We start from the raw sequence: 24,048 nt of genomic DNA, 5'->3' as shown, positions 1-24,048 counted from the left end.
TGTTCTTTATCTGTACATTTTTTCTTTCCAAAATTACCATGTTGTGTGTCCCAATCTGAAATATAAAAGAAAAAAAAGTCTGACCTTTCCACTAAATAAACGGAGTAAAATGGATCCTATGGTATTCACAGGATCCATAGGATCCTGTGATCCTATGGATCACTTCAGACTCTCTCAGACTTGAGAGAGTCTGAAGCCCTAGACTCTCTCAAGTCTAGGGCTTCAGAGTGGGTGGTGGCTGTGGCGTTGGGGACCACAGCCACCACCCACTCTGAAGCCCTAGACTTGAGAGAGCATCTCAAATCCAGAAATGCTTGAGACGCCCTCTATGCTGTAGTTCCAACACAAAATATAACTTAAAATGCAGAAACACAAACTGCTTTTGCACTACCACTAACCCACTCTGCTCTTGGGGTTGCAGCCAATCAGTACCACGAAAAATAAACGCTGCTCCTGGATTGGCCTCTCTCCAAACGGCAGCCAGTAGCGTGTCCAGTAGCGTTGCACCTAGGTACTCTAGTTTCTTTTCATCTTGACATGCTCTATTGAATAAATCTGAATTTTCCGCAAATAATTTGGAGTCGCATTCTACAAAAAAATCTACAAATAGGTGAATCCACAAATACTCAACTTCAAGAAAGGGGTTCAATGTCTTTTCTTTTTAAAAAATGGTGTGATATTGTGTTCAGTCTAATTTGAGCCAATCAATTTGTCATCCTGTGTCCACGGCTTCGACCCACATGTCTAAATGTTACACCACAGAGCAACCCTTCAGACCCTCTTGTCTTTGAAACATGAGATATGCTCACTGGACTCACACAAGAAACTCTTTGTCACGCATTCATCAATTTACTAATTATCAAATTATCTTCACTCAGGAACTGTTGGTTGCATTATTGACTCTCGGTTCATATTGAAGTGAAGGTTTTTTTTTTCCCCATAGAGAGAAGGACAGACGAGATCATTAACCAAACTGTATTTGGAGATACAGAGACGAGAGCCAAGGTAACAGGAGCACATAAACCGTGAAGGTTTACAGACCCGCTGACGATGACGCTGAGCTACAGTTCCAGTTCCTGCAGCAGGAATAATTCACCCATCTTCCATGCTCCAAATTTCCCAGAGTTTGACCATGTTTGTGTGCTACATCGCGTCGGCGTTGAGGAGCCGCCTGTGGAATGCGTGGGGGACACAGATATGGTTTCAGGATGACCTTGAGTGTGCCACGCCGCAGACATAGCAAATTTAAAGCTATGTGAGTGTTTAGGACAGGAGTGAAGGAAGGGAAAAAGAAAATAGTGTGTGTGCGCACTTTTTCAGGTGCACTAAGACTGTATTTCCTATTTTATTTAAATTTTATAGATACATTCAGGTAACAATTAGTGCATTCCCTTAAAATAAATACATCTTTTACTGTAAAAGCATAATGTATAATTAACTAAAATTTCAAATTCAAGTATCTAATTTGAGTTCTGGTTAAAAGTATTTTTTTTATTTTTTTGTTACCATTCCCACTTTATCTGAATCTTGATCAAGGTACAGACAATTCTGGTCAGACCATGCGTCTTTGACTTTTGACCTGTCAATTTCAAAAGTTTGTCCCTTTTATTATTTCATAAAAGCTACAAAATCAGATAACATAATGTATCTGCTTTGTTAAATATGTCTTTCCTTTTTAAACCTCAAAACAACGTGCATGAAACATGCATCTTTATCGAAGTGGGAGTTTTAAGCTTTGAACCGTTTAACAGTGAAGGAATCAGATTTTTCAGTGAATGACCTGCTTACTACAAGTCAGAAGTGTTCATAACCTTTGAATACTTGCCTCTGACATACAAGCAAAAATAAAAAAGTAAAAACAGCATTTTTATTTATTTATTTATTTTCAGAAAATCCGAATAGGAGAGATGGAGAAACCAAGGTTGCTATTAGGGAGGATCTAAGCTGCTTCAAAAACTTCCCCTCTGACTGAAACAGCAGCACAGATTACACTGAATGGATACAGAGTTGCGTTTAAAGAATGTTCAGTCTGTTTATACCACTCTTTGATTACATAGTTCTCTGGAGATTTACTTACCGCTCGTATTCAGTAGCTGCTGCTCTGCTGTCAGGCTGCTTAGATCTGCTTACACCCGGGATAATGAAACCTGTCAAGGGAAACTTTTCTTACAAATGACTGACAGAGTCAAAATGAACATCCTTGATGTGTTGTGCAGGTCTTTTCTAAACAAAACTCCAGATTTTGAACTTGTATTTGTAACCGAGTGCTTCTGTCTTGCTTTTCGGCTCCGTGTGAAAGACCCCGGCAGACTAAAGAGAGCGAGGGAGTGAAAGTTAGACTTTCAGTGCGAGGAAGGCATCCATCTAGTGTGGCACAGAACTGTTCAGCTTCCTGACCACAATCGTCCTTAGGGATGAGCTGCTGTCAGAACTCGTTTTACTCTGCACAGAGGAACTACATGCAGCTACTGTTGATAAAAAGAACAAAAAGAAGCATTCCTCCTTAATTGTGATTTTGAAATAGCAATTTCACTGTTTATTTCTTGCATGATAACCAATTTCTGATCATTTTCTTAGTTTTAGTTTACAGTTGGTCTTCTGTGCTGCTATTGTTAGTTTGGCAGGTGTTGAACAAGATCTGAGTAAAACATTTGTCAGATTTAATCCAGAGAATCAGCTTTCATGTTATTTGAAGTATTCATCACACTATCCCCTTTCATATCTTCTCTGTGAACTTAATGATCAGAACTGTACATTTGGAGACTAACTTTCCTGTGTCATTTTGTGTGATGCTGGACATCAATGAAATTTCCATGACTATTCTTGGCTTTTAGGTACATGAATTTAGATTAGAACATGTTAAACAGTTAATCCACTCTTTGAGTCATTTTTTCCCCATGTTTCAGCTTTTGGCTTACGACTTGACAGTGTAAAAGATTTTGTTTTTAATGTATCTATTTGTGACATGATGTAAGTCAATAATTTGGATTTAAAAAAAAAAACCCTGGGGAGAATTTCATAAGTGTCTGTAATAGGATTGTCATTTAAATACTGTGTGTAGACAAAATACAGATAAGTTGCATAAGTCTAGTGAGGTCAGAAAAATACTTGTCTTATTTAAAGTAATCCATTGCCTTTTGTTTTATTTAAATGATTGGTATCATAATGAAATGGCAAATGTTTGAGTAGTTTTGCTTAAAAGCCATTTTTCACCGTTACATAGAAGTAACAATTAAGTATCACTTAGATTAAGAGGAAACTTAGATGCAGATGCATTACAATAAATTACAAGGTAAAACTAACCTACTCCAATAAATCAAATTTAAAGGGGAAACTCTTACATTAAGTTATAGTAAACAAATATAATGTGTAAAGCAGAGGGACAATAAAAATCCTGATATTATTGATCTGATGTTATATCCTTTTTTCACATTAAAAAAAAACAAACTGGAACAATTATCACAATTGATGTAAATAGACTCTTGAAACATATCCCACTCTTTCATAAATGTACATATAAATGTAACTTTTTTAAAGAAAATGATTGAAGTAAATTAACTTTTGTATGAAAAGGAGGCACTGTTCAAGGGCTTTAGTGCCTGAGTAATCTGGTCTTTATCAGATTCTAAGATACAGACACTTTAGTATTTTTAAAGTATTTTTTTTTCCTTAAACAGCCAACCTTTTGGACACCATGCTACTGAGGAGTGGATGGAGGGAGGGATCGGACCGGCCCTCGGCGGAGAGCAGCAGCACCGCCATAGTTTCAGCCGAGAACACACTGCGGTGCCACTGCTACCCTCAGTGCCCCGATGGATCCGTCAACAACACCTGCATGTACGCTGGAGACCACACAGGAAAATGACATTACTCTATAATGAGCCTAGTTAATGTAAAAATTAGCTGTCCATCATTATTAGAAAGATGAAAATTGATGTTCAATCTTTGTGTGCAATAAATAGACGAAATAACCACTTTTTTTTTCAGTCTTGTAAAATCTTTCTCACAGTAAAGAAGTTAGGAAACATCCAATAGACTGTAAAATTTCCATAAAAATTGTTCTAGTAATATTAACTTCAATTAGATTTAACCCTATCACCTTATTTGAAGGGAGTGTGCATGAGACTGACACAAGTCTGTCATAAACCTGACATAACACATCATGAACATGAATGACTCTTCATAAATATTTACGACTGTTGTCATAAAGTGTCATTTGGTAAATAATGACATTTTTAATGCAAAGGTGCACTAAAAGTTCATCAAAAGTTCATTAAAATTGTCAACTTTGCATTAAAAGTGTCATTATTTACCAAATGACACTTCATGATAACAGTCATAAGCATTCACTAGAACTAGTTTTGTTCATAACAGGTGTTATGTCATACAAGACGGTCTCATGCACATCCCTTCAAATAAAGTGTTACCAAAAAATCTAATTGAAGTTAATATTTTTGCCTTTATATGTTATTTCTGAAGTTTTACAACAATTGAAAGCTCAGTTTATTAAATTATAATATGCATCAATCAAACTTTTATACATTTAATGTATGATACACTTGTAATTGTTGATTGTTCAGGTAATGGTTTGTGTGCATTGATTTCAGGACCAATGGTTTCTGCTTCACCATGGTTACGGAAGAGGAGGGGGGTCATGCTGTGTTCAGCGCAGGTTGCTTGGCGCTGGGTGGCTCTGAATTTCAGTGCAGAGTATGTTTTTATGCATGCATGTGTCGGAATATTTATCATGCATTCTTCATCTATAGACACTGTTAGGTAATTTACTAAAGCTGACCAGGGCAACTGCCCATGTGACATACATTATCCACCACCGCTGACCTACATCCAATTGAAAAAGTGGCACGATTTACAAGTTTCTGGTCAAAAGTTTGTCTTCAGCTGGTAGAGACATACTTTAAAGAATTTACAGCTGGAATTATGGCCAAATATCGACTGAAATACAATGTATGCCAAATAATTTGTAAGTCTCGTATAAACTACATATCCAAATGTGACAAAGTAAAGTTTTTACAAGGCACATACATTGTATTTCAGCTTCGAGATTTTTGAAAATAAATTTTATCAAAAATATTTCTAATATTCATCTTCTTTGCCAATTGCTATAATGTTAAAATATATATTTTTGAATGTTTTTAAAGGACACCTGGGGTGCACGCTCCTGGAGAGTTCTCGAGTGTTGCACGGATCATGACTACTGCAACATGAACCTGCGTCCAACGCTTCCGCCGCTCGTCACGTCAGGTAGTTTATCTCACACAGTGAAACCTGCCGGACTCTAAGGTTTTTAGAGTGGCTTCAGTTGGGCCAATGCTGGGTTGGTGATGGACACTGCCAGTTTAAACTGTTACTAACCACAGTGTGTTGCTGGAGGGGAAATGGCTCCTGCTGCTCTGGAGAGTGGCAGGTGGAGCAGAGAGTGCAGACTTGGCTTGTTTTCTCACTCTGTAATGAAAAGGACAGGCTCTCCCCAGGGCCTGCTTGAGTTTCTTGCCTCAGGACGGATGTGAGGTATATGTCCATCTGTCACTCCATGGCAAGCCAACACACACACACACGCACGCACACAAACGCCAGCATTCGTTCTCTTTCTACCTTTGTCAGAAACACTCAACGTTTTGCTTTTGCAAATACATCCAAGACTCTATTTTCTGTACAATGCAAACATTGGCCATCTGATTTCTCAGCGCAGCTGCAGATAAATAGAGCGTTGTGCTTTTGTTTGGGTGCTGGCAGGGCCGATCAGGCATTGTTCTGCAAAAGTGTTCATAACCTGCAAACTCTTTCACATTTTATGCCTTTAAAACAACAAATTATTTTGTTGAGACTTTATGCGATAAATCAAAAGAGTAAGCCTAGCCCATAATCATGAAGTAGGAAGTGAAACATACATAATCAAGAAATATACTTCTTTGCATCATTGCTAAAGAATGTCCAAGAGATAGGAATATGTCTGCAAACTTAAATACTCATGGTTTTATTTAGATTTAGTTTGATTTTTTTTTTCAGTAAATTTGGAAAGACAAGAAACAAACCAGCATCAGTTCTAGTGGAAGAAGATGTTAAAAATCACATTGTGTGACATTTTTTAACATTGGTGTTATAAAAAAAAATGTTAAATTTGCACTTTTTGTGCTGCACAAAGGGAATATTTATATAATATATTTTTTTCAATTAAATAAATAACATCAGTCAAACTAAGTATATTGTGCTTTTAGTCCTTTAGCTGTTGTTTTCCATGAAGCATCTGCAGCTTCTTTAGTGTGTGTGTCTGTGATTGACAGCACCGAGACAGAAAGGCCAGAGCTCCGGAGCCGCTTCGGGCCCCTGGGGTTTTCTGCAGCGATGTCACTGCGACACGCGATCCGTGGGATTCAGGAACGGGATGTGATCGATAACGGGCTGTGAAAGCACGGTGCGGGAGGTGGACGGGTGGTGGTGGGGCGGGTGGGGGGTTGCTCATGAGTAAGACCGAGGGGGATTGAAGGGGAGTAGTTCGACGCTGCCACTCACAATTAGAAAGATTCTCAAGTTGATAAGAGAGAGTGTCATCCTCCATTAATCAGTAACATTCCACCAACCTTCCTCTGTGCTCATTTAAATCAAGGACAGAAATACATTTTTTTTTTTTTTACTCTTGTTTCATGTTTTTTCTTTCAGAATACGTGGACAGCAGCATCCAGTACATAGCCCTGTTCATTTCGGTGACAGTTTGCAGCATCTTTTGTGTCGTTCTTGTCCTCTGCTACTTCAGGTACGAAATGCCTTTATGAACATTATAAACCAATACATTTATATTTGCTAAACCAATCCTTCTTTCCCTCTCCATGGCAGATATAAGCGACAGACATCGCAGCCGCCCTACAGTATCGACCTGGAGCAGGATGAGACATACATTCCTCCAGGGGAGACACTGAAGGATCTGATAGAGCATTCCCGCAGCGCCGGCTCCGGGTCTGGATCAGGACTCCCTCTGCTGGTAGCAAATAAAAACAGCATCCTAAAATGTCTCGGCATGTTTAAGTGTAGGTTAAATTTGCTCATCTAGAAAGACAAAGGATATTTTCAGTGAGTGGTCTATTTAGATCCCGAGTGCTGTTGTAAGAAGAGGTGATGCAACCCAGTTGTAAAGAAGTCTTGTTTTGCATGATTTTCAAACCATTTCATCATAAAATGTTCATAAAATATTAATTGTAAGAGCCTCCAACTGTAACACAACTAATAGGAATCACCAAAAACATGCTTCACATTTTCAAAACCTTTTACAAATGAAAGTCTGAAAAGTGTCCCACACATTTAGGTTTAGTCGGCTTTACTCTGTGTTTTGGGTGCGAGTGAAAGGTATATATATATATATATTTAAATTGTGCTCTTGCCTTCTCCTGTCTAATTCAACAATGTGAACTCATATCAGAAACTGCCATTGGTATACTTGCAACCAGATCCACATGTAGAATGGTCTAGTCAAAGCCCAAACCTAAAAGGCAAGTGAGAATCCAAAGGCAGACATAATAACCCATGTTCGCCGATTCTCTCCAGGACTTTCTAGATGTGACAATCTTCTAGAGATAACTCTAAACAACTTGTAGCTGTAATTGCAAGAGAGCATTGACTCGGGGGAGCTTTAGATTTAAAAATGTTCTACCTTGTGTTAGAAGTTTGTAATTGTAACTCAACAAAATATGAAAACCGTTTGGAAGAAGCTGAAGAAAACGAAACTGCTTGTGTTCCGTCGAAAGGTTCAGCGGACCATCGCCAAGCAGATTCAGATGGTTAAGCAGATCGGAAAAGGCCGATATGGAGAAGTGTGGATGGGCAGATGGAGAGGTGAGAGAGTGGCCGTCAAAGTCTTCTTCACAACCGAGGAGGAGAGCTGGTTCAGAGAAACGGAAATTTATCAGACCTTCCTGATGAGGCATGACAACATACTGGGTAGGTCGACAGAACCCAGAGGGTTTTCTGCTGGCGCTTGCTCCTCCTCCCCTCATCCAGCCCATCTCGTCCGCAGGATTCATCGCAGCTGACATTAAAGGAACCGGCTCGTGGACTCAGCTGTACCTGATTACAGACTACCACGAGAACGGATCCCTGTACGACTACCTCAAGTCCAACACCTTAGACGTCAGCGCTCTGCTGAAGCTGGCTTATTCCTCCATCTCAGGCCTTTGCCACCTGCACACAGAGATCTACGGCACACAGGGCAAACCTGCTATAGCGCACCGAGACCTAAAGAGCAAAAACATCCTGGTGAAAAAGAACGGCTTCTGCTGTATCGCCGACCTGGGGCTTGCTGTCAAGTTTAACAGGTAGAAGAGTTGTTTCGATGCAGATTATTGGAAGGCAGAATAAATGCATCCTGAAGCATAATTGTGTTCTCATTGTGCCTTTCAGCGACACCAATGAGGTAGACATCCCTCCTAACCTACGAGTTGGGACCAAGCGCTACATGCCGCCTGAAGTGCTGGACGAGGCCCTGAACACGTCCACCTTCCAGTCCTTCATCATGGCTGACATGTACAGTTTTGGTCTCATTCTTTGGGAAGTGGTGCGGCGATGCACCTCTGGAGGTCAGAAAAAACGTACTTTAGTCATCAGAACTCATTCCAGTGTTTTTCTTTCTTTCTTTTTTTGTTTTTGTTTTGTTTTTGCTAATGATGACAGAGGACATTGACTTTCTTACAGGTGTTGTTGAAGAACATCAGCTGCCCTATCACGACCTCGTGCCCACTGACCCTTCGTATGAAGACATGAGGGAGGTGGTCTGCATTAAGAAGCAAAGACCTTCCATTGCAAATCACTGGAGCAGCGATGAGGTAACTATTTATGTTTTTGATTGCTATCAGCTGCCAGCCTCCAATTTAGTAATGCAAATGTACATTCTGCTTTGGGAGGATTTTATGTTGGAAGTTAAGAGAAAGAAAGTGCTTCACTTTACCTAACCTCTAATTTTATTAAGTTGGACTTTAGCTCAAATAAAACCTTTTTACAGCAATAGCAACATGTAAAACTTTTATTCCTCCATCTGTGTTTCTGAACTCTTTATTCTTCCTACTCCTACAAAGGTCTGCAGACAAACTGCTGTTAGTACTTCAGTTTTAAGACGCTGATTACGTTCCAAGAAAATATTTAGAATTACATTTTGTTTTAGGTTTAATGTGCGTTTATAATCTTAACAAGGATATATTTTTCAAGGTGCAGGATTTCACTTTGATATAAACCCTTTTTGTTAAATGTTATGTTTATTTTTAACTGGAGAATAACAAAATCACCACATTTTCTTTCAGAGGGAGATTTTTTTTTTTGTTCTTTTAATTTATGCGACCATTAAATATTTGTTGTTAGAAGGTCGTATACAGCTATATCACCATTGTCATCCCTTGTAAAGATGTGAATAAAGGCTATAAAATAAATGAATCTTTTAGTGCTCTAGCACAATCTCTCACTTGAAAGAATACGGCTGTTCTCTAACATCTTTTATTACCTCAGTGTATTAACAGTGAGCTTCTGAGATTTTTTATTTTATAGTTTTTGCTTCTTTTATCATCCTTCTGTCCTTGCATGCTTGCCAGATAACCCTGGGACGTCTTCCAGCCTTATGTTGCCATACTGCTAGTTGTCTTAAGCTGTAAAGTTATTGTTCTAATTTTAGTAATTAGATGAGTAGATATTTTCCTGTTGCCATTTTCTGTCTTTTACTGCCATAAAAGAAATGTTTCTTTTAAGGCCTTTTAGACATGACTAAGAAAAGCTGCTGGATTCATTTGTAGCCTGATGAGAATTACATTTATTTGTTTTTCTGTTCTGGCATTTCTAACGTGACATTGATGCGTGTCTTCAGTGTCTACGGCAGATGGGGAAACTGATGTCAGAGTGCTGGGCTCACAACCCGGCTTGTCGCCTCACAGCCCTCCGGGTGAAGAAGACCCTCGCGAAGATGTTAGAGTCCCAAGACATCAAACTGTGACAGAGAATCAGAGAGATGCTTTCTTCTCACCTACAGACTTGTCACTGCCACTGGCACAGACCTCTTAAAACGACCAATCGGAGAAAGGGAAAATAAGAGACTGTGAATGATCGGACAAAAAAAAGACACCGGCACGCAGGATAGGCGATAATGGCGCCAGGAAGAATGTCAAGAAAAAGATTTAGCAGACGTTTGTCCTCAGACTAAGAGATCAGATTGTGCTTTCTGTGAAAGCGGAGTGTTGGCCCGGCCAAAGATCGTCGGTGTGGGGAGCGGCCCTGCAGGTTCCAGTGAGGATGCCGCTGCAGCCCCCTTCCTGAAGCCATACAGCAGTATTCTGAGCAGTCTTTTGTGCTGTCACAACTGCCCTTTATGTGTTTGAGTGATTTTTATTTCCATGAGCTTTGTGAGACTCGTTGCATGGAGAGTTCACATTCAACATGATGGTAGCTTCACCCTAATAATTCTAAAACAAGTGACCTCATAGTCAATAAGAATATTGAATATATAAATGTATTTTTTATTTTGTAATTTTGTTCCCCATAATGTATTTTTTAAGTTTATTTTGTTTCAAAATTAAACTAAGATCTTCTGAGCTTTCCAAGCCAAGTCTGTCATCTTTGTATCATTTTTAAATTACATTCAATTTTTACAAAGTTCATCAGAACTTGTTCAATAAGAAATGCCACTCTGAAACCATGGGCAGAATGACGCAACGAGCCCCACATGTCCCCAAAACGTAGAGGTTTCTTTCCAGAACTTTGAGATTACTTTCAGGTACTTTCCCAAAACGGTTTGTGGAACGCGTTAGTTACTTTTCAATGTTTTCCAGGTATCTTACAAATGCAATGGGATTTGCTGGTTCATCTCCTGGAATTACCAGGAGATGAATTGTTTTGTTGCCTCTTAGCTGCCCTCAGGATATGTCTCTACCTCAGCCTGATTGGTCGCTGTGAAACTCACTGACCACTCAGAAGAGAGTCTGATTTATTGGGTTTTTTTTTTACCTTCCCTCTGCTTCTTTTAGACGATGCCTTGGTGTGCTTCCTTTGGTTGAAAAAGCTGTTTATGTAAAAAAAAAAAATCTAACTTGCCAGTAAGGTGAGCGTTTAAGTTTGATCCTTTCTAGGTTTTACTCTTGTCACATTTTCTGTGCCTCAAGATGATTATTCAACACCAAACGGTCAGTGCCAAACAAACTGGCCAATCATAAGGCAGACTGGTTTGTTGCTGCTCCACTCTCCTCTAGATGTCGCCTTCTTAGCGCAATTTCTTTACCACAAGCTGATTGCTCAATGAAATGTCCAACTGAAAGATTATTTTCCTGCATCCTAAATGTACTCTGGGTTTATTTCAACAGCGCTTTAGGTGTCACGCTTTTCAGACGGTCACTCCACTTTAAGCTGATTGGTCAGTTTGGGTTCGTTCTACCATGAGAAAATAAATTATTCTGTTGCATCTCTGTGCATTAAGGTGATTAGGCAAAAATATATATATAACCAAACAATCAGAAAAGAGATGGACCTGCTGCGTAGCATTTACCCACTAGTTGTCCCTCTATTAGCCTAATTTCTGTGCCCCAAGCTAGCTATGTTAGCAAACTGGCTAATCAGAAGCAATAATTTTCTGTCACTTTTCAGCTCTAGATTGACCAGTTGGGTTTGCCACCGTCCACTCAGTTTAAGACATAAAAATCGTGAGGGAAATTTACACTTGGATCTCAAGAAGCAGATCCAAGCAGTGGAGTTACACATTTTTATTTCTGCTTTGCCTGTAATCATATGGTAAGCTACACAAAACTGTAACAACAAAAAAAAACTTTTCTACAGATACACAAACCTGACTTTCTCAGGAATTTTATTTCATAATGTTACAAAGTTGGATTTACAAGTACAAAAATGTTTGGCCAAAATTTGTGCCCACAGGATAACAATCTCCTCTGAAACATTGCTCTGCAGTTTCAGAAATTCAAACAAGAATGCTTCATTTATATTGTTGCATATAAATATAATTTATTATCAGTCTTAAAAATTCTTTCTTACACTTTGTACAGTAACTCGACAGATGAAACGCAAGCGAGGAACATCATGAGTGCCAGAAACAAACAGGCTACATTCTCGCTATGCACAACATTAATCATGAAGCTGAAGGACAATCAGGTAATGCAAAGGCTAGCCCACTGATAAATGAAGAGATTGTTTCGAAAGGATGCAGAGTTTGCATAGACAGCTTTACAAAAACTTGGACAAATACATTTTGGAAAAAAGAAAAAAAAAGAACACTGGAAAAGTCGCAAGTTCTCGCTTCATTAAAGGAATGTCACATTTATAGCTATCAATAATTAATATGCACATGACCAGCATCATCACGACACTGATGGCTTCTGTCGTTTAATGTACAAACTTTCAAATCAGTTAAAATCTCAGCCTTTGTCTCAAAGTGCTGAAGAAAGTGATTCGACTTCAAACACGAAGCAAGACAAGACTTAACTGATTAACTTTCAGGCTAAACTGACCCTCACATCTTACGTCTCCATTTTTTTTTTTTTTTGGTAGAAAGCAGCTGTTTCCAGCCACATTGGTCCTACAAAAATAAAGTTGTTTGATCACAGGATCGAGTTGTGGAAATGATTCTATCTGATCATAAAAGTCATTAGTGTCATTGTTATTTTGTTTTTCTGCATGGGATATTATGTAGGCTTCCATACCAAATCTAATTTCTAATTAAAAAAAAAAAAAACGGGTAACCAGGAGAGGAACTTTGAAAATTAATAATAATAAAAAAAATAAGATTAGAAATAACCAAAATGTTGTGGGGAAAAAAAAAAGTTGCATACATAATAAAAACTCAATAATAATATATAACACTAAATAATAGCAATTATTATTACAACAGATGTGAACATGTTCTTTATCCCTTTGTTTTTCTGACTCTTACTTCCGTGAGTGTCCACCAGGTGGTGCTGTGACACAAAGAAAGAAAATGCAACTAAATTAAAGGATTCTGCAACATACTAACAGGCAGAATGAAATAAAAAAAAACAAAAAACAAGCACAAATATGTATATTGTTAAATACTGTGTTATCAAGGATTGCAGAATATTGACTTTGATGGCTGAGTGTTGCTCTCTCTGAACCCAGTCCTCCTCCTTTGATCCACTGACCTCTCGTCGATTGTTACTCGAATGCTGTGAGGGAATCGGCAGCAAAATCCATCCAAACAACCGGACAGCTGTTTCCAAGGAAACTAGAGCCAAAAATATCAAACTGTTGCACCAGAGAGAGGAAGGATCAGCCAGAAAAGTGACTGGCAAGGGTTCATGTTTGCTCTCCAGGTTTTTACACCCTTTTGTTGCCAATGTGTAACTGGGTCATGCCTGAGCAGACCTGGCTGTTTCGATACTTCCACCTCCATCAGCGTGCTCTCAGGTAGCTTTTAGAAGCGCGAAAGAGCATTTTCCACTGAGATTCCAAAATCAAAGTCTTGCCTTTAACTCCTCTCTTCTTTCACTCCTGTTTTTATCTCCTTCCTCCTCAGATGTAAGCAGACGTCAGTGCTCGGTCGCAGCAGGAACGAGGCTGTCGTGGCGACCCATCTCTTCCAGTACCTGGGCCAGGCGGCTGAGGTTGCCATCGGGGAAATGCTGAGCCTCCCACAAGTCCAGGATAACTCCTGTAGGGCTGGATTTGGTGGCGAAGTAGTTCAGATACCTAAACGAAAGATTATAGAGAAACGAGGAGGAGAGTGTGTTAGGAAACATGCCGAGAGGCGAATCTAAAGGAATATTAGCTGCTTCTTTGCTGAGGTATTCACATGTTTCCAGAAAACTTCCATGTCTACAAATGTGCTGCTTTTTGATTGATCTGTATACATTTTAAATACACTCTTTTAAATCTCTCAAAAGAAAATATAGCTGAGGCAAAAACTCAAATGATCAAATTCTCTCTAATTAAACCCATCAAGTAATTGCGCCACACACACTTGATTTTTAAACTATTTTTTTTCCCCCAAAATATTTTTGTTATATACTAGTTTGCCAGTTTTACAACTTAGAAAACACAAGTCCGTCCAAAGAATTATTTAGATTTTTGTTTAAAAAGCTGAAGATGAAATACATTTTTTCTGCTTTGGAGAAACATTCAAACTCTCAGAGTTTTTAATTCACCGCTTAATTACTCAACGGTCAAATCATCAAAAGTCAATTGAAGGCTAAATTAATTGCTAGTCAGGAACTTGGCTGGCTAATCGTTCTTACTTTCTGAGATCTTCAATTAATTAAAACATCAACAACACTTTTCCTCACCGAAAGACTAAAAGTATTCAACAGCTGCTCAAGAAGAGACTGAAGCAACTTCTGCCAGAACAAAGCAGGAACAACACGAATGGCTGTGTAGATTTTAAGATTTGATACTCTCCACAAATATCAGCAGCACGCCTGGTGAAAGACATAAACCTTAAAATGAATTGCTCTCAGTCAGGCTTGATGACGTGGATGCATGAATCTCAAGCCAAGATCTTTTGAGGCTGTTTTTTTTTTTTTGTGACCCTCCTCAACGTCCTCCTCGCTGTTTGCAGCAGGAAGATTAAAAACCAGCCTTTAACACAGCTCCGGTTTCGTTTTTCCTTTTAAAGTTGATGTGAATGTAAGGAATGGGTATGTTTAAACAAGTATCTATCTTATTGGCGATTAACTAAATTGTAGATCGACATGAATCTGTGAACGCCATGTTCTCTGGTCTTTCCCATTTTGAGGAGCAATCAAGAAATTAGTCCTTGAAAGCCGTATTTACAGTGTCTTGAATTGCAACTTAAAGCTGCCACATAGCTTAAGAAATTTAGAAAAGCAGAACGTTGAATACAATTATTCCTTCGTCAGGATGCTTTCCCCATTTGATTAAAATGAGATATTATGGTGATATTTTATTTTAAAACTTTTAGACTTTACTATTTTTTTATTTTTTGTCTGAGAAGGAAAGTTTATTTAAGCAAACAAATCTAAACAAAACATAAAAATCACTACCAAGACGCATCACTGGTGTGAGCTGTGAGTGAGGAGCTAGTTGAAGTCTCTCGCTAGCGTTCCTCTGCCTCCGTGCTGAACTCGGTAAGAGGTCTCGTCAATCTGCAGCTGCTGCCTGTGATAAGGCTGTCCTGCTGAGCTGGGATCTTATAAATGGATTCACACTGTATCTCCATCTCGCTTTCTCTCCCTCTCTCACACACGCGCACGCGACTATCAAAGACACACGCGGGTGACGTTTTGCACTGAAGAAGCGTCTCTCTCCATCTTCGTCTCTCTCCGTCTTTGTCGGCGTTCGCTCCACGTCAATTAATCTCAATTCAGCTGATGTTTATCACAATGAGTCACATCCCAGCAGAACAATCACAATCAAATTAAAAATAGATTAGTTATCTGCAATTTGTCTCCATGCAAAGTAGGTCTCTGCTTCTTCTGAAAAGGATAATATGGCAGATAAAAGTTTAACACGAGCGGCTTTTTGAGTTTTATTGGCCGCTGGCAGCAGCCTGTCGGGGCGCAAACCACAGTCCTGATGTCACGCAAGCGCCTCGCTCATCTTCCCACCTGTCAAGATTAAGTTTGTGGGCCAACATCCTCCAGTCGTTGCCTCTGGTCTGCGGCGCGTCTAGGCTGCCGCACAGCTTCTGTCGAATGGAGAGCGGGATGCGAAAAGCGTTCGGACCGACCAGTGTGGTGATGTTGCTGGCGGGGTCGAGCAGAGACGTGTCGATGCTCTGGGAGTCCTGTACAGATAGAAGGGATGCACCGAAGGAGCTGCAGTCAGAGAAAACGTAGGCTCGCTCCTTGGACTTGTTCACATTTTGTCACTTTATAACGTCAAACTTCATTGTAGTGACTGAACAAATCAAGCGTATAATTGGGAAGTGGAAGAGAAAATGTTAACTTTGACTGGGCCGTTATTAGAAATACATATGTTTTGATCCAAACCACAGCATTGTAATGTGTAGCATCACCCAGCAGGAAGGCGAACCTCTGTTCTGCCTTTGACTCCATCCAGAGTGGGGGAACCTTCTTTTGGCATTATGCCGCCAAGTGTTACTGCAGAAAGATTTCATCTACCACATTTCTGTTTTGAAATATCGTATATTTAACCTTTAGATATAAAGCCGCACCTCTGAGAGTGTAGTATCCAGCTGAAAAATCTGTCCTTCTCCTTCAACTTGCCGCACACATATCTTACAGCTCAGGTCCCCCGTGCTGACTGAGAAGCGCTCCAGAGTAAAGCAGCAGTGGAGGTTCCTCTGTGAACCGGTCCACACTTGCTGGAAGGACAACTCCTGCAAGAGACACAGAGGAGTAAGCAGGACCGTTCTCAACAGCATCGGTCCCGTTATGAAAATATGTTTTTAAATAAAATAGTCAGCTTGATCTGCTGGACAGAAATGAAAGCAATAATAATAATAATAATAATAAAAAAAGGGTCATGTATTTTTTTTTCTTTTTTTTCTCCTGATCTGCAAGCGCTACCAGTTCATGCTGAAAACAAAAAATCTTCAGTTTGACTAAATGTGTCAAACTGAAGCACTGAGAGACTAAAAGATGCTTGAAGGGAAACAATTTTCCATGAGATGTTGACACGGGTCTGCCATTCATTTAGACTGCACAAGAGTAAGAGAGGAGACAAAGGGAAGCTTAACAGAGGACAGCAAGGTTATTCTTTTTTTTTTAATTCTTTCTAACTTTCAAACTTTGTCCGTCACGGACAATGATAGATTTGGTGTTTAAGCAGACTTTTGAAAATCTCAGATTAGAAGTTAGGATCAGCATGCTTGAAGAAAACTACATGATGTCTGCAGTTTTAGAAATACCAGACATGATAACTGTGCTACTTGCTAAAGCTAAGCTTCAAAATGTAAGTAAAAGGAACTGATATCTCATGGACATGGAGGGGTGTGACTGACCGCTAGGAGGTCTTCTTAGACCTTAAATAGAAATCAGACTTGGTTTATTTGACTATACAGAATTGACATTTGCAGTCCTACCTGATACTTTGCTAGGAGTTTGCTCTTCCATAACGGCTGGGGAACATCATGGATGGAAAGTCTCAGGTTGTGGGTGCTGTCTTTAAAGTTTAAAGTCTTTGGTTCATCCAGCAATTTTCCACCCATTTGCTTCTCCATCTGCAGAACCTCCTGCAAATGCACACATGCACTTCATTTGCAACGAGACCATCCACAACTTGCAGTGCATCCTGTTTTCAAGGACAGCTTGTAGACGTGTCAGTCTTAAAAAAATTTTAAAAAAAAGAGGAAAAGAAACAGCCTTGGTCTGTGTTCTTGCAGCTGGATAACTATCACCTCTCATTACCCGTCCCCAAATTTAATAACTGCGTTCAATATCCCCCTCAGCAGAGTAATTTCTCCTTATCTTTCCTCCACATAGGTGCGTCCAGGTATTAAACAGAATTGATGTGATGAGAGAGCAGCAGAGAAGGGGGGATAAATGTGGCTTATTGCATTGATGCAGAGGCTACATCTCTCAGGGAGCCGCATCGTATCTCAAGCGTCGTGACAGGACCGTGCAACGCTTTCTCGTCTGCTGGCTGTTCCCTCACACCGAACAGCTCAGGCAAAATGAAAAACCAAAAATGTGTCATTAATGCTCAAAAACAATCCGATTCTGCCGATACGACCTTCAGCAGACGCGAAGAGATTAAATCACCTGCGAGCGCAGCCGTGTGTGTACCTTGAGTGCATCCTGAGTGTCGTCCAGACAGTAAACTCGGATGTGGTACTCCATGGCGGGGCAGGTGACGGGGCCAAAGATGGCTAGTTTGAGGCGCTTGATGGTGGCAGCGCTGAGAGACTGGCCCACGAGGCAGTATGTTCCTAGCGTCTCCGTCAGGATGTGGCAAGCCTCTTCATCCATCTGGATATAGCACGGCGTGGTGAAGTTTTCCTCTCCTACTACCACCACATCCTGCAGCACAGACAGGTAGATAAAAACAGCAATGAATGTACATGCTGATATGCCAGCATGTCCGTGCTTTCATCAAAAAACCAAGAATAAAAGCATAAATCGACAAATGTAGCAACAGGAGAGCAACCATCTGGGATTAAAGACACGAAATCAGATCGTCAGGACGGCTGACACGTCCTCCACCAACACTGACGCTTTGTTTCGCCTTTTTGAGCAAAAGCGAACACGATCTGCTCCTTAAGTCAGTTCAGACTTACACAGACTTTGTCAGCAGTAATGATGGCCTTTGATGACAGAAGTCATCTCACGATATATGAAAAAAGCCACTGTTCAAGAGCGTGCAGAGTCAGGACGTGGCGGAGAACATGAGACGCCATGAATCTGAAAATGTGTAGCAGCGCCCAAAAGAATGCAAAGACCACCTGTCGGTCAGCTGTGTCCAACATCCAAACGTACAGATTAGCTAGTAGATTGTCGTCTTGGAAATTAGTCCTAAAAAAGGCATGTGGTCAAAGGAGATTTAATTATGTCATTAGTGTTATGCTGCTGTCTTACAACTCTAAGTGTAGGAACCCCAATTTTGTCTGAGGATCACAGAAAATTTAAAAAACTGTATTTGATGCAGCCAAAGTAGGAGAGTTTCCCAGAACAAATTTTGTCTTACACTCACATCAAATCACTAATGATTTGATGTGTGTATGTGTCGTGTAATTTGTTCTTTTCCTGGGTGGGAGGTGACTTAACATCTAGTTCATCTAGAGGAGACCGAGACCCGTCTTCTGAAGCCACTGCCCTCCCTTTCCCAACACACCAGAAGCAAATGGCTGAATCCCCTCATCAGTAGAGCTCTGGTATATAACCAGCCGTTAACTTGATTAATAGCGTACTTAAAGAACGTTAAACTATGGCACTAGTTACATATTTAACATACCTGCTGGTCGGCAGGAAGCAACAATCTAACTTTGCAGCGTTTTGGATTTATTTTTGTTTACCGCCACGTTTTGTAGCTGCTCGGTAAATTTAGATGAATTTCAATGCGAAAGGCACAATTAAGGCTCTGACCTTTAAAAAAACAAGCTCCGTCCTTTTGCAATATTAATGTGTGTTTTCGCGTGTGACTCCCTCCGACACTCACTCATTATGTACGCCGGATAATGGAACATGTAGTATTCAGGCCATCTGAACCTGACCCCCTTTAATGGCGCCATCGCCTGGACATATTTCTCTTTCATTAGGACCGTCCTGTCTGAGGCGACTCATGCCTCCCTCCGTCTTCCCATCCTGTCTTCTTTCTCTCTCTCTCTCTCTCTCTCTCTCCGCCAGCTCTCCCGATCTTGATCTTTGAGTCACTCGTTCTCTTTCTCAGTGTAACAAACACTCCTGCCAGCAGCACACTGGTATTAATTCAACCCATTATGGGAGACAGAAGAGGAATTACAGCATTTTATTGTGAGCTGTGCCATTTAACAGCAGTATTATGGCTGATCATTAGACTCTTTAACTGGCCCTATGGGATGGCACCGGGGGCTTTCCTATTGGGGGATAATGAGAACACGCAGTAGACGAAGTGAGCTTGTACTTTGTTTATACAGTATGTGCACAAACAAACGCAATCGAGTGAGCGAGCGCAGCTTTAATTTATTCACACCACACATCTTTTGGCTAGGATTTTTTTTTTTTCCCAGGATTTTTTTTTTTTTTTTTAAAGAAATTTATGAAGCAGAAAGTCACAAAATATTCCTCACTATACGTTCTGTGATCATCAACATGCCTCTGGAGGGACGGCGTGTGTATTTGTGAGTTCCAGATAGATTTGGTAATTACCCATTCAGCGATGCTCATCTCCTGTGTTCCTAAAGACGGATCCAAAAGTGTGTTTTCACAGTCGCCCACGTAGCACAAACTTTTGGGAGGAAGTGAGCTGAGATTTATGAGCTGGTCAAACTGTTCAAACACTTAATCATTGGTTGTTGTTTTTTTTTTTTTTTTTATTTAAAAATGATTAGTTGTGCTGTTTTCTTTTGGCCACAAAAATCCTCACTGCACATGAAGAGGTTTAAAAAAAGAAGTAAGGATGCTGAAGTCATTTAGGGCTGTTGTAAACGAATATTTTAGTAATCGAGTAATCTATCGATTATTCTTACGATTAATCGAGTAATCGGATAAAAAAAAATTCTAAAATGAAATATTGGTAAATCTGGCATAATACCGGTGTTACTATCAGATATCAATATCAGTCCAATTTTTCATATTTGAGCATCCCTAACAGTTGCTTTTTTGTAGTTTAGAAAACTAACCTGTAACAATAATAGCTCACTTTCTAAGTTAACCAGAAGAAAAGTTATAGAAAAATCTGAAATTATATTGAATTTAATAACAAAGAGGCAGGCTCACAAATATGCTTATAAAATGTCTACAATCCAGCTTTTAGTTTATGTATTCATCTTCAGTGAGTTTAATAGATTAATTAAACTCACCTTGCCACCTAACCTGTCACGCTTTGGGTTTGAAAATACGGGAAATGCCGCCTGGAGTGGGAGGAGAGGGCGAATGAACGAACGTATGATGGGGTGGAGGGGAGGAAATAGACCAGCGGACTGACGAACCGTTAGACCGGGGACGAACACGGGGGGAAGCAATACGGGATATTTACGACACCTTCACTGGTCACACTCAGAAACTCATCTACCAGCCATGTACGATGCGCTCCGCCACCCGTTTCTTCAGACCGGGATATGAAATTTATTGTGCGGTTCGTCGGTAAAGCTACATTTACACGGTAAGCATCAGCTACTCAGCCGCCCGCCCTGTTCAGGCTATCCGCTCACCTCAGCGCTCTTCCCGCCGTTCGCTTTCAACCAGCAGCCCCGGAGGAGAAATGCTGCCGTACTCCAGGCATTCCCCCAGTCATTTTAAGGATGCTTATTGGTTCCCCAAAAACGATAAAAAAAAGTCGGGCATTATCATCAATCAATAAAATCCCCACGGGCCAATCTTGAAGATTGGACTTTATGCCGCTGAGACTTAGCTTTTGTCAACAACTCAGAGGCGGAAGTGAGAGCTCCGCGCAACGCAAATGAAGTCCCGGCCGGAACACGGTGCGCTAACTAATAAAACATAAATTAACGAAGCTTCGAGGCAGGTAAATTTTCCTCGAGGAATTTTAGTAATCGAGGTACTCGAATCATTCGAGGAATCGTTTCAGCCCTAAAGTCATTATTTAGTAACCTGCTGAAAGAGCATCATATTGGATATAGAAGATGAATTTGAAACTGCCACTTTGCCCATTTTGATTCTTATATCAATTTAGACAAACAGCTGAAATCTGCATGATTTCAGAATGATTATTCATGTTTGCAGTTTGCTGGCTCCACATGATTTTTTTTTTGTCCAAAAATTTTCTCTCGACTAGAAAACAAGTAAATGAATAAAATATTGTAATGTTGTCTAAATGATGAGTTTACAGTTTAAACTACTAAACTATTTTGAATTTGTCAAGACCTTTCAGTGATAAGGATGGAAGTACAGTTTATACTAATGACCTTTTATGAGTGATTAAATGATTTTAATGCAGGCATAAGAAAAATGAGTGCATAGTAATTTCAAGGACTGTATTACATTTATAGAGTCATATTCAGAAAATTAGAATATGTGTCTTGATGATGCTCATTTGTCAGATTAAAATAAAGTGGATCCCTGGTATTCACAGGGGATAGGTTACCAAGCTCACATTTCTATATGACAAATGTTTTTTCATTGGAATGATTTATTATTCCAATCTTAAATTTCATGTTTTTATTAGCTGTAAGCAAAAAAAAAGAAAAAAAAAATCATCATAATTAACCGAAACACTTACAACGAAAAACTGTATGCAATTAATAAATATGCGTTTCACTTAGTGATTTGGGTTTAAATCAAATGAAATTAACTTTTCAGGAATATTCTAACACAAAATGGGAATCAAGCTGTGTTGGAAGATTGCACTACAAGATTTTATTTAGATGCTGCTGCAGGTTGCATGTGAAGAACTACAAATGTTTAACTTTGGAAATAGGAATACTATTTTAAATAGTGGCGATGGTTCAGTCAGATCAGCACAAGCATGAGGAGTTTTAAACAATCAGCGCGATTGATGTCATGACCTGAGCGTAGGAGCGAGGGTTTTGTAGTTCAAACTGATTTATTTATGCAGAATGATGAGAGGCTTGTGTCTTCTGAAGCATGCCATGGTGGACTAATGCCAGACCCTGGAACCCTATTTCATGGCACTCCAATGCTATAACAACGTGGCTCTTGGAGTACAGGGTGTTTCACATTCGTTCAGCTTGAAGAACTCCCTAATACGCCTGAGAAAGTGTGCAAGCATTTGGCGTTCTGCAGCCAGAGGAACTGACTCGAGTCTGAGGGCTGCAAGACGAAGCAGAACTACTTAAATGCGACGGGTAAATATTTATAATTGGGAAGAGGAATGATGAGACCAAGCACAGTGTTTTCAATTTCTTACTGTCCTCTTTTTTTTTGTGAAACTGTAACTTCACAGCTTCACAAAAGCTGTGAATTTAGATGTGTTTTTAATTTTTTTTATTTTATTGTTTTATTGTCCATAAACAAGGTGGTAATATGTAAATGAAAACTGTTTTCAGGCAACAAATTTTGAATTTCAAAAGCCAGTTATGGAGTATTTCATTAATCCCATGTAAAATGTAGCCAATAAGGATTTCTGCACATTAATCTAGCCCACACTTTTGATTAAAAAATCACAATAAAGAGGGAAACAAGACCCAGATGCATAGAAGGGACAAAATATCTATCCTTAAGCATCTACTGTGATCTGACTTGATAATTTGGGCTCTGAGGAAAAGGGTTCGAATAAGTCAGTGCACAAAAACACATGTATCGAAGAAAGCCATAATAAAGGAACGGGTAAAGACCAGTTTTACTCTCAGAGATCAGAGGTTTACTCTTTCAGCACTTGATTAGAACCGAGCTTGAAACTAAACTTTTATCTGCTGTTCAAAGGAATATCATCTTTCTCGTTTGTTCTTTACTCAACGCGCAGCTAAACTTTCAGCAAACCACATACATCTTGGAAAAAAGAAATGCCCTGAGTAAATTAAACTTTAAATCCGATGTTTAACTTGAAAGGAAGCCATCCTGATGCCTTACACGAATGTACATTTTCAGAACCGTCTGCGGCGGCAGGTCTTGGTTTCCGCCGCAGCAGGCGGAGGATTCTCTGGGTTTTTCTGCGAGTCTGAAATCTCACCTCCCACTGGTTCTGCGGGGACTGGCTCTTGAGCTGGATCAGCCAGTCCTGCTGGCCGTCACACACGGCACAGTGGTGCATGGTGATGATGACGGGCCGTGTCAGCAGGGCCCCAGGAGGCCCACAGCTCACTATGGGGCTCAGCACTGTTTGACCATCTTCCACAGAAGGCCTGAAGGTTTTATTTAGAGAGAGGGGGGAAAAAATTGAAAAAAGGAACATACACATGCTGTTCAGTGACAGTGTTGACAGCAGTCTGTGTGAGAGTGCGACAGGGCACAGTGGACGGGGGTAAACACAGCTCTCGGGTGTTGAGCAGAGATCCGTACCTCAAGTTGTCCTTCCTCTGAACGGTCACGTACATCTCGTAGACTCTGCCTTGAGGAATGGCCCCCGCTGGTATGAGCAGACTCACGCCTGACGAACAAATAAGAGAGGAAACAAACGTGCAACCAAAACTTTGACTTGTGTGGCCCACCAGTGTAGCATGCACGTTACATTTGTGGTGCTTTTTATGTCTGTAGTGCTTAATTTGAACGGTAAATCTCACATGTGCATGCATCAAAAGAGTTCAAGATAAAAAAAAAAATAAAAAAAAAGTATTGGTTTTTGGAAAATTGTTTTGGAAACTATTACATCTTTCTTCTGGATTCTGTGCCATGGTGATAATATGTATTCTCACATAAAACTCACATTTTATTGCCTTTTCCATGATATCGTAAATGATGCCGGATTTCATTTCTACAATCAATGATCTCCCTTCTCCTTATAGCGTTCCTATATAGCTACAGCTTTTGCATTTTTCCATCTGAGATTGATTTGAAATTATGTCTTGTCTCA

The 24,048-nt window shown here is 39.9% G+C and overlaps 2 protein-coding genes across 4 annotated transcripts in view; one reads left to right on the top strand and one right to left on the bottom strand.

Annotated features, from left to right (window-relative positions):
* Positions 1-10,586, top strand: part of bmpr1bb (bone morphogenetic protein receptor type 1Bb) — a 49,989-nt gene extending 39,403 nt beyond the window's left edge. The window contains exons 5-14 of the mRNA XM_014969631.2: positions 3,678-3,837; positions 4,608-4,710; positions 5,160-5,262; positions 6,679-6,772; positions 6,853-6,997; positions 7,758-7,950; positions 8,027-8,324; positions 8,410-8,585; positions 8,701-8,831; positions 9,857-10,586. Of these exons, the coding sequence (XP_014825117.1) occupies positions 3,678-3,837; positions 4,608-4,710; positions 5,160-5,262; positions 6,679-6,772; positions 6,853-6,997; positions 7,758-7,950; positions 8,027-8,324; positions 8,410-8,585; positions 8,701-8,831; positions 9,857-9,982 (1,529 nt within the window). The 3' untranslated portion in view covers positions 9,983-10,586. The remainder of the gene's footprint in view (positions 1-3,677; positions 3,838-4,607; positions 4,711-5,159; positions 5,263-6,678; positions 6,773-6,852; positions 6,998-7,757; positions 7,951-8,026; positions 8,325-8,409; positions 8,586-8,700; positions 8,832-9,856) is intronic.
* Positions 10,587-11,822: 1,236 nt separating this feature from the next.
* The window catches only part of unc5cb (unc-5 netrin receptor Cb), a 179,847-nt gene continuing 167,621 nt past the window's right edge, over positions 11,823-24,048 (bottom strand). For all 3 annotated transcript variants that reach the window (XM_088010946.1, XM_088010947.1, XM_088010948.1), the window contains 7 exons: positions 23,538-23,625; positions 23,209-23,380; positions 17,709-17,942; positions 17,006-17,155; positions 16,136-16,300; positions 15,567-15,745; positions 11,823-13,692 (listed from right to left, as the gene is read on the bottom strand). In XM_088010946.1, the coding sequence (XP_087867072.1) occupies positions 13,533-13,692; positions 15,567-15,745; positions 16,136-16,300; positions 17,006-17,155; positions 17,709-17,942; positions 23,209-23,380; positions 23,538-23,625 (1,148 nt within the window). In that variant the 3' untranslated portion in view covers positions 11,823-13,532. The remainder of the gene's footprint in view (positions 13,693-15,566; positions 15,746-16,135; positions 16,301-17,005; positions 17,156-17,708; positions 17,943-23,208; positions 23,381-23,537; positions 23,626-24,048) is intronic.

This window comes from Poecilia mexicana, unplaced genomic scaffold (assembly GCF_051168715.1).
Source record: "Poecilia mexicana isolate PSO_F unplaced genomic scaffold, ASM5116871v1 scaffold_12, whole genome shotgun sequence".
Classification (NCBI taxonomy): domain Eukaryota; kingdom Metazoa; phylum Chordata; class Actinopteri; order Cyprinodontiformes; family Poeciliidae; genus Poecilia; species Poecilia mexicana.
The sequence above is the reverse complement of the archived record's forward strand: the minus strand, read 5'-3'. Positions and strand labels throughout refer to the sequence as shown.